At 59.7% G+C, this 15057-nt stretch overlaps 1 protein-coding gene across 4 annotated transcripts in view; it reads right to left on the minus strand.

Moving 5' to 3' along the window:
- The window catches only part of INTS3 (integrator complex subunit 3), a 71044-nt gene that overhangs the window by 23669 nt on the left and 32318 nt on the right, over positions 1 to 15057 (minus strand). For all 4 annotated transcript variants that reach the window (XM_067539295.1, XM_067539296.1, XM_067539297.1 and 1 more), the window contains exons 9-15: positions 13516 to 13613; positions 11710 to 11901; positions 9810 to 9897; positions 7270 to 7349; positions 4575 to 4666; positions 2890 to 2996; positions 1192 to 1311 (exon numbers count right to left, since the gene is read on the minus strand). In XM_067539295.1, the coding sequence (XP_067395396.1) occupies positions 1192 to 1311; positions 2890 to 2996; positions 4575 to 4666; positions 7270 to 7349; positions 9810 to 9897; positions 11710 to 11901; positions 13516 to 13613 (777 nt within the window). The remainder of the gene's footprint in view (positions 1 to 1191; positions 1312 to 2889; positions 2997 to 4574; positions 4667 to 7269; positions 7350 to 9809; positions 9898 to 11709; positions 11902 to 13515; positions 13614 to 15057) is intronic.

Consider the following 15057-nt stretch of genomic DNA (forward strand, 5'->3'; position numbering starts at 1 on the left):
GGGGAGGAGGGGGGGCAGGTAAATGGCAGTGCTCAGACACTGGTAAATTGAGCTATCCCTGCTGCCTTCTACACCCCTTCAGCAATTTGCCCAGAGTCAGGCAGTGAGCCGGCAGCTGCGTGAGGAAGAGAACCCCAGGCTCCCAGCGCGCTGCTCTAATCAGAGATGGAACACCATGGAGCTGTGAGGAGCAGAGGGTCCAAGGTAACCAGTCGCCTTTTCAAGCTTCCTGTGCGTGGGGATTTTGGGCTGGCGCATGCCCAGCGCTCTGCAGGGCACCAGCCTGCGTCACAGCAGACAGCGCTGCAAAAAGCAACCCACTTGCTCTCAGGCTGGGTTGCCCCCATCCACCTCCCAACGACCCTGCCCCACATCAGCACATCCTTCAAATCGGAGCGCTAGGAACAGGGAGAGCTCTTCCACTCACACCCAGCTAAGCAGCTGAAGAAATGGGTCAGGGTGCCAATAACCTCAGGTGCCTGCAGCTTCGGAGAGCAGCAATTCTGGCCTCAAACAAACAGACCATCCAGCCCCATGGCCCCAGTCCAGATTCCCAGAGAGGCCTATCACGAGTATAACGAAAACCAAACGTGCGAGCAATTGTCAGGGGCCTGAATTAGCTGCCTGAGAATGGAGACAGCCCGTCCCATCCCAGCCAGCCTGGGACTGCCGGGGGTTGCCCCACCATAGCTTGGCCGATCTTGGTTCACATTTTGCTGGGAGGCTCCGAAGCCAGCGAGAGCAGTAGGAGTCTGATCCAGGGGGGCCTAGGAAAGGGAAACTCTGTCCCTTGAGATGCTAAGTCTCAGGGAACAATCACCCAAGGAGTCCAGGCCCAAGTGGCCTTCTCCAGCCTCCCTGGTGTTGGTTGGCTAATCACTGCAGAGCGCTGGGAAGCTGCAGGGTGCTCTGTAAACGCTAAGGGCCCCCCTGCAAAGAGCAGCAGCTCTGCCCCAGCTACCGTTTCCCGAGCAGGTTTGCCCAGGGCTGTGACTCTGCTGCCTGCAGGGAGCAGGGGCCTTCTGGGAACCGTGTCACGACTTGTTCTCTGGGGCCCATTCGCTGGCAAGGGGAGGTGCAGGCGACTGCGCTGGGGAGACAAGGGGTGCAGAGAGGCACGAGGCAGCTCATTGCGCTGGGTGTTAATGGCCAACCCCTGCTGCAGGTGACCGGGCTGCGCTGCCCCCTCACCTTTGCTATTCAAGTCCTCTTCATCGTCACTAAAGGCAGCCTCGGCGTTGTCATAGCAACTGTCATCCTTGTCAGACATGTGATTGTCCATTTCCATGGAAACCGGCTCCTCAATTTTGACTGCAAAAGCAAACACACAGGAGTCAGAGCGGGAGCTGGGCTGCCATGTGTGTGTGGGGGGGGGGGATCCCTGGCAGCCACCGCTGGTGCTGGGCAGGTTTCAGAGGGAAGACACTAGCAGGGCTGGCTGGACACAGCGCAGCTCTCTGCGAAGGGGGTCAGTGCGGGAGGGACCCTGCAGTTCACCCGGGGGAGCTCCAGACCCAAGGGCGCTATTTCGAAGCCCCCCGCAGCGTAAGTGGCTAGACAGAGCCCAGAAGTTTTCCTAGGTGCTGGCACCACATGCTGAAGCCAAGCACCGCCCTCCCTACTCAGCTGTCATCCAGGCCGGCAGGAGAACTCAAGTCCAGCCCCAGCGGGCAGCGCTCGAGGAGATGCAAGGCAGAATGGAATCTGGCTTCTGCAGCGCTCTCAGCTCCGCAGGGCTGCGTCACTAGACGGCTGGACACGGGGACCGACTGGGGCTGGTATATTCGGTCACTCCACTTGCGCCCCAGGCGGGTGCATTTTAGAGCAGTGCCCAGTGCTCCCAGGCCATTGATTCTACAGCTTAACCTAAACTTAGTCCGGAGAGTCGCCCCCTTTGGGCGCAAAACGTCTTCTCTGCCCTTCACTCCCAGCGCATTCTGTGTGGCCTGGGCTTCCAGCGCGACCCACGGCTCAAAGGACAAGGGACAAACGCCCCTGGAGGGCCTGACAATGGGAAGTCCCAATGCTGCAGCATCTCCACCTCGGTGTGACTGAGCACAAGAGGCAGCGGTTTGGCCCATCCAGCCAAGCTGCATGTAACGGCCAGGGACACGATTGCCCGCGGTCCTTGGGGGACTCGAGCATTTCCAGGGTAACAGGCTGGCAGTGGTGGGGCACCCAAGTTTGAAAGTTTTGACCTCAGAGCCTGGCTTTCAGAGGTGCCGAGTCCCCCCAGCCCCCACTGCGTTCAGCTGGTCTTCGGGGCTCAGTGCCTCTGAAAACTGCTCACAGGGTCCTAGATTTTCAGGGCTGCAACGCTCCAGCGTGGCACTGTCTTAGCGAGTCTGCAGACAGACAGCAAGAGCCGCTCCAAGAGCGAGCTGCCCCCGTTTGCTTCGGCGGGCGTTAACTCTGCACCTTAATGACGACCCAGAGTCAACGTTCTGCACTGCTGGTCCTGTTAGCAGAAGCCTCCTGCTACGCAGATTGTGGGCGGAGTTTGGCACTGTGGGCGGGGCCTGGATATCTCCCCCCAAATCTGCCCATCATTAACACGGGGGAAAAGTCCAGCTTGGATATTAGAAGCAAGTGACTGTGGGGAGTGGATAAGCAGCTAAGCGAGAGCTGAGCTGCGGAGGCAGGATGAGGCGGCTGGTTCCTTCCAGCCATGGCAGCTCAGAGGGAGAAATATGGGTATGTCGATGTGCACACGCCTGCTCCTGGCACAGCTGGGCACCCAGCTGTGACTGAATCCTCTACCAGGGGCGCTTAGCACCCCCTGCTCAGGAGCTGCCAAGTGCAGCATCCCCAGCTCTCCCGCAGGAGGGGGCTGGAAGGAATCAGGGCCACACGGAGCGCTCGCTCTCCTGAAGGACCCTGGTGTTCTACCTTCGATGGGAGGGGAGGGCGAGCTGCAGAACTCCGGGAATTTCTCCCTCAGCATGGCACGGAGCTCCTTGTCCAGCTTGGGGTTGTCAAACAGAGGGGCCAGGGGCCTGCGTGGGGAGGAGGAAAGAGATGAGGAATGGCCGAGCCAAGATGCATTTCCCGACTCTGCCCATGCACCAAGCCAGCTGGCTCCCTACAGCTCCCTCCTTCCTCATGGAACCGGAAGCCCAGAGCAAGAGCCGCCAGGCCCTGCGGCCGGTAGGAAGAGGCCTGGGCTCCCTTTGCCCAGGAGGAAGGTCAAACTTCAGCGCAGAATAAGGATTGATCGGCACTGGCGTTTCCTGCCACACCCCTCCTTCCTGGCGGCCGGTCACCCAGAAACCTCAGCGTGCCTTGGGACACACCTCAGTTCTGATGTACTGAGACAACTAGCCAGCCATCCGGGCACGCTGGCCACGCCTCGGCAGAGTCAGTGAAAGCTGGGCTGCGTGAAGAGGGAACGGACGGCCCAGCACACTCAGGCGCTGGCCTGGGAGCACAGGCGATTGCACCGACAGGGGAGTCAGAAAACTGCTCGAGTGGGCATCACCATCTGCTCCTGGGGGGGTGGAGACAACACCAGGGTCACTGCCACCGTGTCCCCCTGCTTTCAAGTGCTGGAGCTAAAACACAGGGAACAGCACAGGGTAGCAGTGCCAGCGGCTCCTGACATCTCTGGGTGATCTCCGGCTGCTTGGTTTAGCCGTCTGGCTTGGAGGACTCTAGCTCCCAGCCCCAAGTGTCTGGCCCCTGACTCAGACAGGTCCTTTCCAGTTCTGGCAGCATCTCAGGACTGCTTCTACGCCAACGAGACCCTCCCAACTCTGTCACCAGGTACGCCTCCCTCCCCTGCAAGCACCTCTGCCCCGGTTAGCTGTTCTGTTCTAAACCACGTTGACTGAAGAGCTGCAGCTCCCGGCTGACACAGTGAGCCGGACTGGATGAGGAACGTCCCGCAGGAGAGCTCTGTGGTGACTGGCTGCGTGTCAGGGGACAGCAGTTTTCCCCTCCGGCAAGATCCTTAGCAGAGCTGGCCCAGTGCAGCACGCTGTCCCCCAACAGCCTGTGCTGGCAGAACTCCCCCACCCCGTCCCCGAGCACTTCCATCCTGACGGTGACAAACTGCGCGAAGGAGCTGTCTGCTGGGCGGCTAGCGAGAGGCACCAGTCAGACATTCTCCCATGGTGCTGTCTCCAGAGATCGCCTCACTGCCGAGACCGTTCTGCAGGCCTGGAAGGCCCCCTTCCTGCAGACTCTGCTCCGAGGTCACGGGGCTCTCGCCTGGAGCCGGGGACCTGGCTGTAGCCAGCAGCCGTAACGTTTGCAGGCTGGCAACAGACGTGAGTGAGCAGAACAGGAAGGTCCCTGCCTGCTTCCGCATCTGGCAGCTCAGTGCCATGCGCATGCTGCCGAGAGGGCCTGAGTTCATCTAACCCACCCCTGGGCTTGAGCCACGGATCTTGGGCCGCTCACTCCTGGGCAGGGTAAAGACATGGCGGCGTCTTACTCCGCTGGCCATAAGCCCAACCAATTCCCCTGCTCCGTGAGGAGCCGCAAAAGGGGTTTGTCTTTGCTGGGCCAGAGACAGACGGATCCTGGCCAGGGCAGGGGAGCGCAGCCGTGCGACTGCAGTAACGACTCCTTACGCGAGGACTCGCTTCTCCACGATGTGGGTAAGGGAGTTGAACACGCCTTGCCGGACATGAGCCTCCAGAGGGGGGTAGAAGTTGGGAATGATCTGAAAGGGGGGTGAAGAAAGCAGTTAGTGCAGGTCCCTCTTTCCAAGGAGCCATGGATGCTTAAGAAACAGCTCCAGGTTCTTTCAGACTGTGTTGCTGTCTAAGGAGCAGCAACCCCCGGCTAACAAGCCAGCACCCCGACCCTCATACAAGAGCCTCGCATGAAAGGGAGGTGGGGAGAGACCAACTGGAGCCCCCAAACCACTGTCCCAGAGGGGAAGGGATGAACAGGGAAGGGACCAGGCCATGCCCCTATTGTTCACCTCTCGGTGACACACTGGGGGCTGGGCTGGCTATTTGGAAAGCCGGGGCTTTGTTCCACAGGCTGTTCTCAGAGGGAGGACGGGGCCGCAGAGAGCAGGCTGTGTGTTATGGCAGAAAGAGACAAGTCTCAGCTCTTCCCAAAGCTAACAGAGCAGAGCACTGCCCCTTCCCAGAACGCCAGCAGCCTTCTCCGGGTCTCACTTCCCGGAATCAGAAGGCCCAGTACCAGCTGTTGGCAGGATTTCAGGCATTACAAATCCCAGAGCTCTTGCCCACACCCACTCGCCATGTACCCTGCGCTGGCAGGGCTTCACCCAGTGGGGAGCGGGGGGGCAGCAGGAATTGGCCCTAAGCGTGAGATTCTGCTCACCCAGGAGGGCTGAAATGAGACCAGAGGTCTCCGTAGGCAACTGGGGGCCACTCCAGTGCTTTTCCCCTAGCTATCCCCTGGCCCTGGGACAGGTCTCCCCACAAGTGCCACTGAACGGCACAGGCCCAATGCACAGTCTGCCGATGGCCCAGGTTAATAAAGAGGCGACATCAAAGCCTAACCTAGGCCCTGACTTCAGGGCCTGGCCAAAGAGCCCAGCATGGGGCCGGATGGCTTCGCAGCTACACACCCTGGGCAGGCTCAGACACGTGCCCCTCGCGGCTTTCTTCCTCTGAACGCGGCTCAGAGTGCAGCGAATCGGGTGTTCTGGGGCAGAAGGGACTGGGGAGCTCGATGGAGCAGGGAGTGGGGACGTCAGCGACAGGCGCACACCCACATACACGGCGCTTGGCATGTGCCCTTTGCTTGAGGACGCAGCAGACTGCCCCATGCCAGCAGGCTGCGCAGGGGCTAGCTGGGTGCAGCGGGTCACGTTCCCTGCGAGTCTGGACAGGTCAAAGCAAACCCAGACATCCCGACTGCCCACTGGAGTCCACGGCTTCCGCCAAAGGGCTGGGAACAGTAGCCAGCACGAGCCTCTCGGTGGGTACCAATTTCCCCCCCACCTTCCACCTGCCTTGGGGGCTGGTGGCGGACAAACACGGCTGCTCCCCTCTCTAGGCCAGCTCCTTCGGCTGGACGTAGCAGGCGAGCTTTAGTGTGGCGTCTCCCCCTGCAAAGCCCGGCCTGCCGCTCTGTCCACACGCCACATGCACCCAGCCCGGCTGCCTGCCCCACCTGCTAGGGCAGCCTGCGACGAGCCCAGTGCGTTTTGGCTGCTCTTCCATGATCCCCTGTACGCATTTCCATCCTTCCCATCTCTGGGGCTGGAGCTTCAGCCTCCTCCCAGCCCTGAGACCCCGCGACGATTCTCTCGGGGGGCGGGGGGAGCTGTGCTGACTCACCCGAGCCTGCGTTCCCTGACGAGGCGTGGGCGGTAAGGTTAACTGCTTGCAAAGGGCAGGAGAGCACAGAGCAGAGTCTCCAGCTGACGACAGCTCCTGTAACTGCAGCCGGCCTCTGCTCTGGGGCTAAATGGAAACCTGGTGGCCTGTGCTAAGATGCATTAGTGCCACTGGAGATCTCCGGCCAGGGACTGGCAGTGCCATGGCGCTGCCAGCATCGGCAGCTGCTCAGATCACAGTGCTGCGATGGGCCGCCACTCGGCTCTCCGAGGAAAACCCACACGAGACCCGTGTAACCGTCGCAGGCTAGGGGAGTGACCCTGCAAGGGGGGGCTAGCCCCACTGGCTGGCTCACAGGCTCAGCCCCCAGCATGGCAGGGGCCACATCAAGGATTGCCCCGCCCCACAGTGACCAGACAGGATGGCAGCCCCAAGGGGCTCTGGATTGTGACTTCCATCCCCCCCATCCCTCTATTCTTCGCCGCTGCCCCTTCACGCCTCCCATGCTGTCCCCGAGCTAAGATCAGCCTCCCACTCCATGGGCCAAGTGCTGCCCCTGCCTTCCCCAGTGCCCTCCCCTTCCCCAGCGTCTCCCGTCTGCGTCACCCTCAGAGGCATTTCCTGGGCTGAGCCGTCGCCCCGCCTGCGGGGCCTGATTTGATTTAAGCTCGTGGGGCTGGGGCTCTCCCCTCACAGCCCCTCACTGGGCCAGGCCGGGGCTGGTTTCAGCAGACAGGTGACAGCTGGCAGACACATCGCACCTGCTCGGCTGGTTCCCCCTTCCAATCACATCACTGTCAATGCAGCTCGGGTCCTCTCTGCCCTATCCCGGGCTGGGAAAGGTCCCCCGAGGCTGGGCAGGGGGTGGAACGGAGCCTGTCAGAAGGGGAAGCTCAAGAGCTGCTTTCACAGTGTCCCCGTGCGGGCCCGAGTCCCACAGCAGCAGCCCAGCAGCGAAGGCTCATTCCGCAGGGAGCTAAGCGGAGGGCGATCTGCAGCTTACCCGGCACATGAAGTCCAGCAGCGTGGCCGTGATGGCCGGGTGGGGCTTCATGGAGTGATTCATCACGAGAATGGCGGGCTCTGGAAGGCAGAGAGCAGGAAGGCCGGTCACACACCAGCACTTTGCGGGCTCCCGCTGCGAACGGGAGACCCTTGCGGACGGGACTCAGCGAAACCGCCCCTCCACTCCCGCAGAGTGTAGCCTCCGCAGACACCCCCTCTGGCTCCTGCACACCCCACCCCATTCTCACTCCCCACGAGCACACTTGTGGTGCAAGCAACGAGCCTGACCCAGGCCCAGGCGCTGCAATCCGCCCAGTTCAGCTGTGCCTCGTTATTCCGGGCCTTGCTTGTGCCCCCACCCACAGGGGTGCCTGGGGGATCCCAGGAGCCCCCCGCCCCGGGGCTCAAGTGGAAGGCTGTGTGCTCAGACAGCCTCCCTCCCCCGCATTTCAGCCCGCGCAGGCAGGGAGCCCAAGGGAGATGCCTGCCGCTGCAGACGTGGAAGCCACAGCGAAAAGCGGCTCCATCAAAGCAGCTCTCTTGCCATCTCGCTAGCCCCTGCAGGATTTCCAGCAGGGCAGGGGAGGGGGAACGGGGCTGTCTGGAGCCAAGTTATCAGACTCTACCTAGCTAGCAGCCCCATATCTCTGCCCGCTTGGGAAGCGGTTAACTCCCTCCCTCCCGCTGAGCAAGTGGGGAGCTCCTGGCTTTGGATCCAGTGGGTTGGACTCCAGAGAGGACTGGGCCACACACTGCCCAGGCGCTTGCGGGAGGATGGCACCTGTCCCACTAGGAACTGGGCTGAGAACGAATGAACTCGCTTCACAGAGGGGTGACTGGGGACAGCTGTCAGTCACTACTGAGTGAGAGGCCGAAGACTCCCTCTCCCAGGCCCCCCCCTTGGGTCGGGGTCAAAGGCTTCCTAGCCCTGCTTGCCTTGTGGAGCCAGGCAGTACAGGTCACCAGCCCAGGAGTTTTCAGCGTTGGCTTGGAAAGCAGGAGAGATCAGCGTTGGGGGTGGGGAGTGCAGGGAAAGGGGGCAGATCCGTCCCCCAACCTCCTGGAGGTTCATCGACTCCAAGGGCAGAAGGGACCAATCGGATCATCCAGTCTGACCTCCCGCACCACGCAGGCCACAGAGCCTCACCCACCCACTCCTGTAACACACCCTGAGCTGTGCCTGAGTTAGTAAAGTCCCCAAACCATGGTTAGTAAGTCCCCAAACTTAAAGACTCTAAGCTACAGAGAATTCACCAGCCAGTGAGCCATGCCCCAGGCTGCGGAGGAAGGCGAAAAACCTCCAGAGCCTTTGCCAATCTGCCCTGGGGGGAAATTCCTTCCCAACCCCAAATATGGTGACCAGTTAAACCCTGAGCACGTGGGCAAGTCTCACCAGCCAGACACCTGGAAAGAATTCTCTGTAATAACTCAGAACCCCCCCAGCTAACACCCCTGAACAGGCCATTGGTGTATCTACCACCAGCAGTCAAAGACCAGTCAATTGCCAAACGAGGCTGTCCCATCAGCCCATCCCCTCCAGACATTTATCAAGCTCCGTTTTGAATCCAGCTAAGTTTTTTGCCCCCACTGCTCCCCTTGGGAGGCTGTTCCAGAACTTCACTTCTCGGATGGTTGGAAACCTGCGCCTAATTTCAAGTCTAAACTTCCTGCTGGCCAGTTTATATCCGATAGTTCTCGTGTCCACACTGGCGCTGAACTTAAATAATTCCTCGCCCTCCCTGGTATTTATCCCTCTGATGTATTTATACAGAGCAATCCTAGCTCCCCTCAAACTTCTCTGGGTTAAGCTAAACAAGACAAGCTCTTTGAGTCTCCTCTCATAAAGCAGGTTTTCCATTCCGCGGATCATCCTAGTCGCCCTTCTCTGCACCTGTTCCCGTTTGAATTCATCTTTCTTAAACACGGGGGACCAGAACTGCACACGGTATTCCAGATAAGGTCTCACCAGCGCCTTGTATAACGGTACTAACACCTCCCTATCTCTGCTGGAAATACCCAGTCTGATGCATCCTAGGACTGCATTAGCTTTTTTCATGGCCACATCCCATTGGCAGCTCAGTCATCCTGTGATCAACCAATACGCCCAGGTCCTTCTCCTCCTCTGTCACTTCCAACTGATGCATCCCCAACTTATAGCAGAAATTCTTGTTATTAGTCCCTAAATGCATGACCTTGCACTTTCTGCTATTACATTTCATCTTATTTCTGTTACTCCAGTTTACAAGGTCACCCAGATCTTCCTGTATGATATCCCGATCCTCCTCTGTATTGGCAATACCCACCAACTTTGTGTCACCCGCAAACTTTATTAGCACATTCCCACTTTTTGTGCCAAGCTCGGTAATGAAAAGGTTAAATAAGATTGGTCCCAAGACCGATCCCTGAGGAACTCCACTAGTAACCTGCCTTCCCCTTCCAGTCTGACCCGTTGTAGTCTCCCCATTAACCAGTTCCTTAGCCACCTTCCAATTTTCATACTAATCCCCAGGCCGGGGAAAGGCAGCAAGCACCCAGTACCTATGTTCATGATGTTGTCCTTCTCAGGGCTGAAGAAGAGCCAGTCGTAGAACAGGGCCAGCTTGGCGTTCGAAGCAGCAACGTTGGACTAGGGGAAGAGAAGCCACGCAATCAGGATGGCAGCAGCCTCCCCCCAGCCCCACCCGCCCACATATCTTCCGATACCCACTTCTGCCAGGCCCCGCTACTCTTTTGCTTTAAAAGCAAGGGCGGCTGAAGCAAGGGAACTGGCAGCCAGGACTCCTGGGTTCTCTTCTCAGCTCCAAGGCTCTGTTTCTGCTCTGTGGCCTTGGGCTGAGCACTGCGCTCTTCGGTGCATGAGTTGGGGGTGACACCTCTTCCCTCCAGAGGGGCGGGAGGATTCTGGCTTGGAAAGTGCTTTGAGGGGAATGGTTCTGTGTTAATAACTGCAGCATGGGCCCGGGGCAAAGGCAACTGCTGTTCCCTGCCACCATACACCACCTCCCTCATGCTCACCCCCACCTCGCCACCCGGGGGCCCAGAGAGAGCCGCCCTCCCTCTGCTATGGGAGTGAGTGTGCATTTCTGCAGCCCCGTCCAGCAGAGGAGCTCCCAGTGCTTTCCAGGCAGCTCATTAACCTGGCCAGGAAACTGCGGCAGGGAGGTGAAGTTGCAGAAGTCAGCGGCAGAGCTGACCGCAGGAGGCCCAGCTCCCAGGGACGCTGCAGGTCAGGGCTAGGGAATCCTGAAGGGAACCTTCCTGCTGTACCCCCGTTTCCAGCTGCACCCGACAGGAGCCCCTGGAAGGCGGCTCCCACAGGCGCGGCTCCGCTAGCGAGGCCCCACCAGGCCATGGCAGTGGGCACATTTGAATTCCTGTATTTATTTGCCACTATCTGCAATGGCCTCTTGGAAAGACTATTCATCTCCCCCCAGCATGGGTCCGGTTTCATTCGACAAAGCCTGCGGCTTGTTTTTCTGACAAGCCAGGCCAGGCCAACTGAGCCCCGTCGCTGGGCAGGATCACAGGAACGCCGCCGGCGGGAAGGCGAACGGCAGCGCTTTGGAGGTTAATGAAGCGTCTGACAGAGATGCAGCATCCCACACGCCCGTGTGGGCAGGATCACACCAAGCACCTTGAGAAAAGGCTGACGGGCCGTCGGCCGAGCACGGATACGAGTGGCACTCGCGAGTCTGGGGGTGGAGCAGGCAGCGCGGGTGACATGCCCCAAGTTACGCAGCAATTCAGGGGCAGAACCAGGACAAGAATCCAGGAGTCCAGAATCCTCGCCCCGCTTGCTCTGACCCCACCACACCCCCCTCATTCAGCCCACACAGGAAGGCACCCAAACATCCTCATGGGAGACCACAGGTATGAGCCAGCACTGCAGACTCCCCGCTAGCTGATTCGTGCCCCACTGGGCACTGCCCGATGGTTAACAGCTCTGCTTGCCCAGTGCGTGCTCCCAACAAACGAGCAGATGGCTGCCCCAGACTCCGGTACGAGCTGGCAAACAAAGGGAGGGCAGGACAATAACGGGCCATTTGCAGCCAGCCAGATAGCAACCTGACAACACTGCTGGAATGGCAGAGACAGGCCACACAGAGGGGAAGAAAGAGGAGCACGCAGCACGCAGCTGCAAGGGACAGGGGCAGAGCCGCACCCACTGCTGCCCCACACGTGAGGGCATCCTGCCAGGAGCAGAGGGGGCCCACACCCGTCCGAGCTGCGCAGTGCGGCTGGAATTCCCAGAGCTCCCCAGGGAAGCAGCATCCCGGAGAGACGTGTCATGTCTCGTGCTTCTTCCACGAGCCCCTCACAGATGGATTCAGGTTAACGAGCTCTCACCTGACGCCCTCAATTTGCGGCATGACTGAAGACCAGCAGGACTGAATGCCACAAGACGGCAGAGGGATGTCGGCAGATGACACTTGCTTACCGTGCAGGTGGTGAGCAGCCAGCCAATGATGGCCCAGCGAGGGAGGATGTCGGAGCTGAGCACCTCGTTGGATGGATGGACCACTCCACAGATGTAGCGGATGAGGTCACAGCGCAGGGACTGGCTGTCTGGGGTGGACAGGTACTGCCGCTGGAACCAGTCCTGGTACCGCTTCTGCTGGCCAAACCGGACCTGGAGGAGGAGGAGCAGCAGACAGGTTGTGGCACGCCCACACACACACAGCGCTTGAAGAAGTCTGGGTCAGAGACAAGAACGTCTGGGAGGACTGGACTGGGATGTGGAGCCTTCATTTTGGAGCTGCCTCGGTTCCAATCCGGCTGAGGCGTGGAATGGCCAACAGCTGCCAGCTCCTCCTTCAGCCGCCGCGGTGACTCCCCTCCACAAAGAGCCTCCCTTGGCAGCATCAGCAGGGAGGCCAAAGAGCGAAAGGGCTGCAGAGAACCAACTGCCATCATCGTCTGCCATGCACCAAGGGCAGAGCACGAGCACGCACTGCGCCCCGATACCCCAAGTGCGAGGAAGAGGCGGGTTTCATTTACAAAGAGAAACGAGCCCTGCCTCATGTTTGTGCAGAGAGAAAGGGTACCCGGCATTGTCACTGTGGCATTCCCAGCCCTCGGCTGCACCTTGGCGGAGCTCAGATCACCCACCACGCAGCAACCACCTAGAAAAAGCCTCCCCTTCCCGCCCAGAAACCAGCCAGCCAGAGGCAATGCTCCCTTGCAAAACCAACGTAAGGCCTTCTAACGAGCACAGGGGTGTCTTGGGCATGATTAGCTCAGCTCATGCTGGCTCCCTTTCCGCCCTTCAGCGGCATGTGGTGCCCAGGGTTCAGAACACTCAGACAAATCAACCCCAGACTCCTCCCTTCCCCGGGCCCCAAGTTTCCACTTCCCTCCTACTGCAGAGATTCACTCCCCAGCACCCTGCTAACCTCACCGTGCAGAAAACGTCAGCAGCGAAGCCCGACATCACACACGTACACGGTGGGGCTAGAAGGCTATGCCTGGCCCATTCAAAGGCCTCTGAAACAAGATAGCCTGAGCCAACCCGCTCAGCGGGAAGCCTTTCCATATACTGGGCCAAATTCTATTCTTGGCGACACTCGTGTAAACCCAGAGCAACATGGAGTGACTCCAGATTTACACAGCCGGAGAGGCTGGAGCTGGCTGAAGAACCAGCATTACTGGAAAACCAAGTGAACAGCTGAGCAGGCCCAGCCAAGGGGGTGCCACTTACCCCATTCTGCTGACCCCAGTGGATCCTGCTCAGCCAGCCCATGGGAACCAGCACCACCACTCAGTCACTGGGTCAAACTCAACCCAGGCCAGTGGCCGTCAAGGCACTCAATCTCTCGTTCTCAGGCCCTGCCACTGGGCGTCTCCAAAAGACCACCACACCACACCTGGCCCCGGGGAGAGAGGAGACTACCTGGGTCCTTGGCGGCAAAGCACCCCCAACCCCACGGAGGGACTCTGCTTGCACTGGGCTGGTTATGGGGGTTATTAGAGACCTTTGCTTTCCAGAGCTGCCAATCTGGCATCTTTCCTCAGTGCTAAGGTCACACACTCCTGCCTGCAATTCCACCTGTGCAGACACCGGCCTTCAACCAGCCGGCTGCAGCACGAGCCGTGGGAGGAGGACGATGACGAAGGATAGGACAGGACAGAAGTCCCGAGGGCCCCCACCCTCTGGAGCTTATGAACCTCCAGCCCCATTCTGACCTACAGTACCCCATTCCCCTCTCCGCTGGCTGAGATCCCTCTGGAAGAGCAAAGCTGTTACCCGGGACGTCATGAAGAGCAGTTTGGTCTCCATGTCAGGGGTGAGTCGACAGGCTAGGAACTTGCGAGAGGTCCTCAACTGAAGGAGCTGCAGGACACCTAGGAAGAGGAAAAGCCAAGAGATCTGACCCACACTCGCACAGGGCATCCAGGGAGAGTCTACCCTGCTGTCCGAACTGGCTCTTGCTCACGCAGCTGCTCAGCAGGTTCCTGTCATACAAAGGCTTTGGGTATCAGGAAGCGGTGGAGATTTCTCAGCGGCTCCTGCGCTAACCACTAGACCTTGCTCCCTTCTAGAACTGGGAATGGAACTCAGGAGTCCTGTTAGCGCAGCAGCTTCCCCACCCCCGCTAGATCACCCCTGGGAGAAAGCACGAGGACAGCTGTGGTTTTCCCCGGGGTAAGGAGCTTCCCTGTAACAAGGAGAAACGTAAGCCTCCACAGGTATTCCCCCAGCCCACCCCTGCTCACTCAGACCACAGCATGGACGCCCCCCAAATCTCCCGCGCTCCCACTGCAGGTCAGTGACAGCACAAACCCAAAGCACTGTCTTTGGACTGCGCGTGGACTTAGCGCTCGAACGCTGGTGAGAGCAGACAGCCCTCCCGACTGAAGGCCTTGGGTCGGCCACCGAACACACAGCATGGCCAGTGCATCCCCCAGGGACAGGGACAGGGACCCCCTTGAAGGGGCAAGCTGTCTCTGGGGCCCTGTGAACTCAGACCTCCCTTCCAAGGCTGCCGGCAGGAGGCTAGTTAGTGTCAGCTGTGACGCAGACACATCGGCCATGAGATCGCCAGCTTGTCTCATCTGCCCAAGAGCCATCAGGCCCATGGCAGCTCTCCATCCCACTGCCAATCCCAGCCACTGTCAACGCCCTGCCAGCAACCTCATTCATTGGGGACCCTGTGCGCCGCTTCTTTACGGCACGGCTGTCCAAGAGCAGTGGGGGGTGCGGGTCCAACTTACCCCCAGTACCTCCTCAGGACTAGACAGGAGAGGAACCTTGGACCAGGAGCGGAAAGGTCAGCCAGGGAGGAGAGGATATGAGAGCTGACTTGGCCCCAAAGGCCAGGTCAGGGGAGAAGTGAGAGGGAAGCTGCGACGCCAGTGGAGAAGGCCTGTCACCGACTGACAGATCTGCTCGCTCTGACGCAGGTGCCAGGCGTCCGAGTGACATACACAAGGTGCACTCTGGTCTGTTGGCATTTAAACCATTTCAGCACGCCCCAATGCCCATGCTCACACCCAGAGGGCGGGTGGAGGAGCAGAAAGGTTTTGCCTGCTCACATGCAGAGCACATGAATGCTGGCTTCCGCACAGCTATCAGACAGGAGCGCGGCATGTAGTGAGCTGCGCATCGGGGAGAAGCAGCCTCCAAAAAGCCTCGCTTAATAAGTGCTCCTAGAGCCCACCGGGCGCCCAGGAGGGAACCATCACAGTTGCCTGCGGCCAGCAGCTGCCTTCCTCAGCTCTCCTGCAGCAGCAATGCTTCCCATCTCTGCCAGCTCCCACACGTCACAACAGGCTTCGGCCTGCCGGG

Source organism: Emydura macquarii, unplaced genomic scaffold, assembly GCF_026122565.2.
Source record: "Emydura macquarii macquarii isolate MOO-44397 ecotype Brisbane River unplaced genomic scaffold, CSIRO-AGI_Emac_v2 contig_527, whole genome shotgun sequence".
Lineage (NCBI taxonomy): Eukaryota > Metazoa > Chordata > Testudines > Chelidae > Emydura > Emydura macquarii.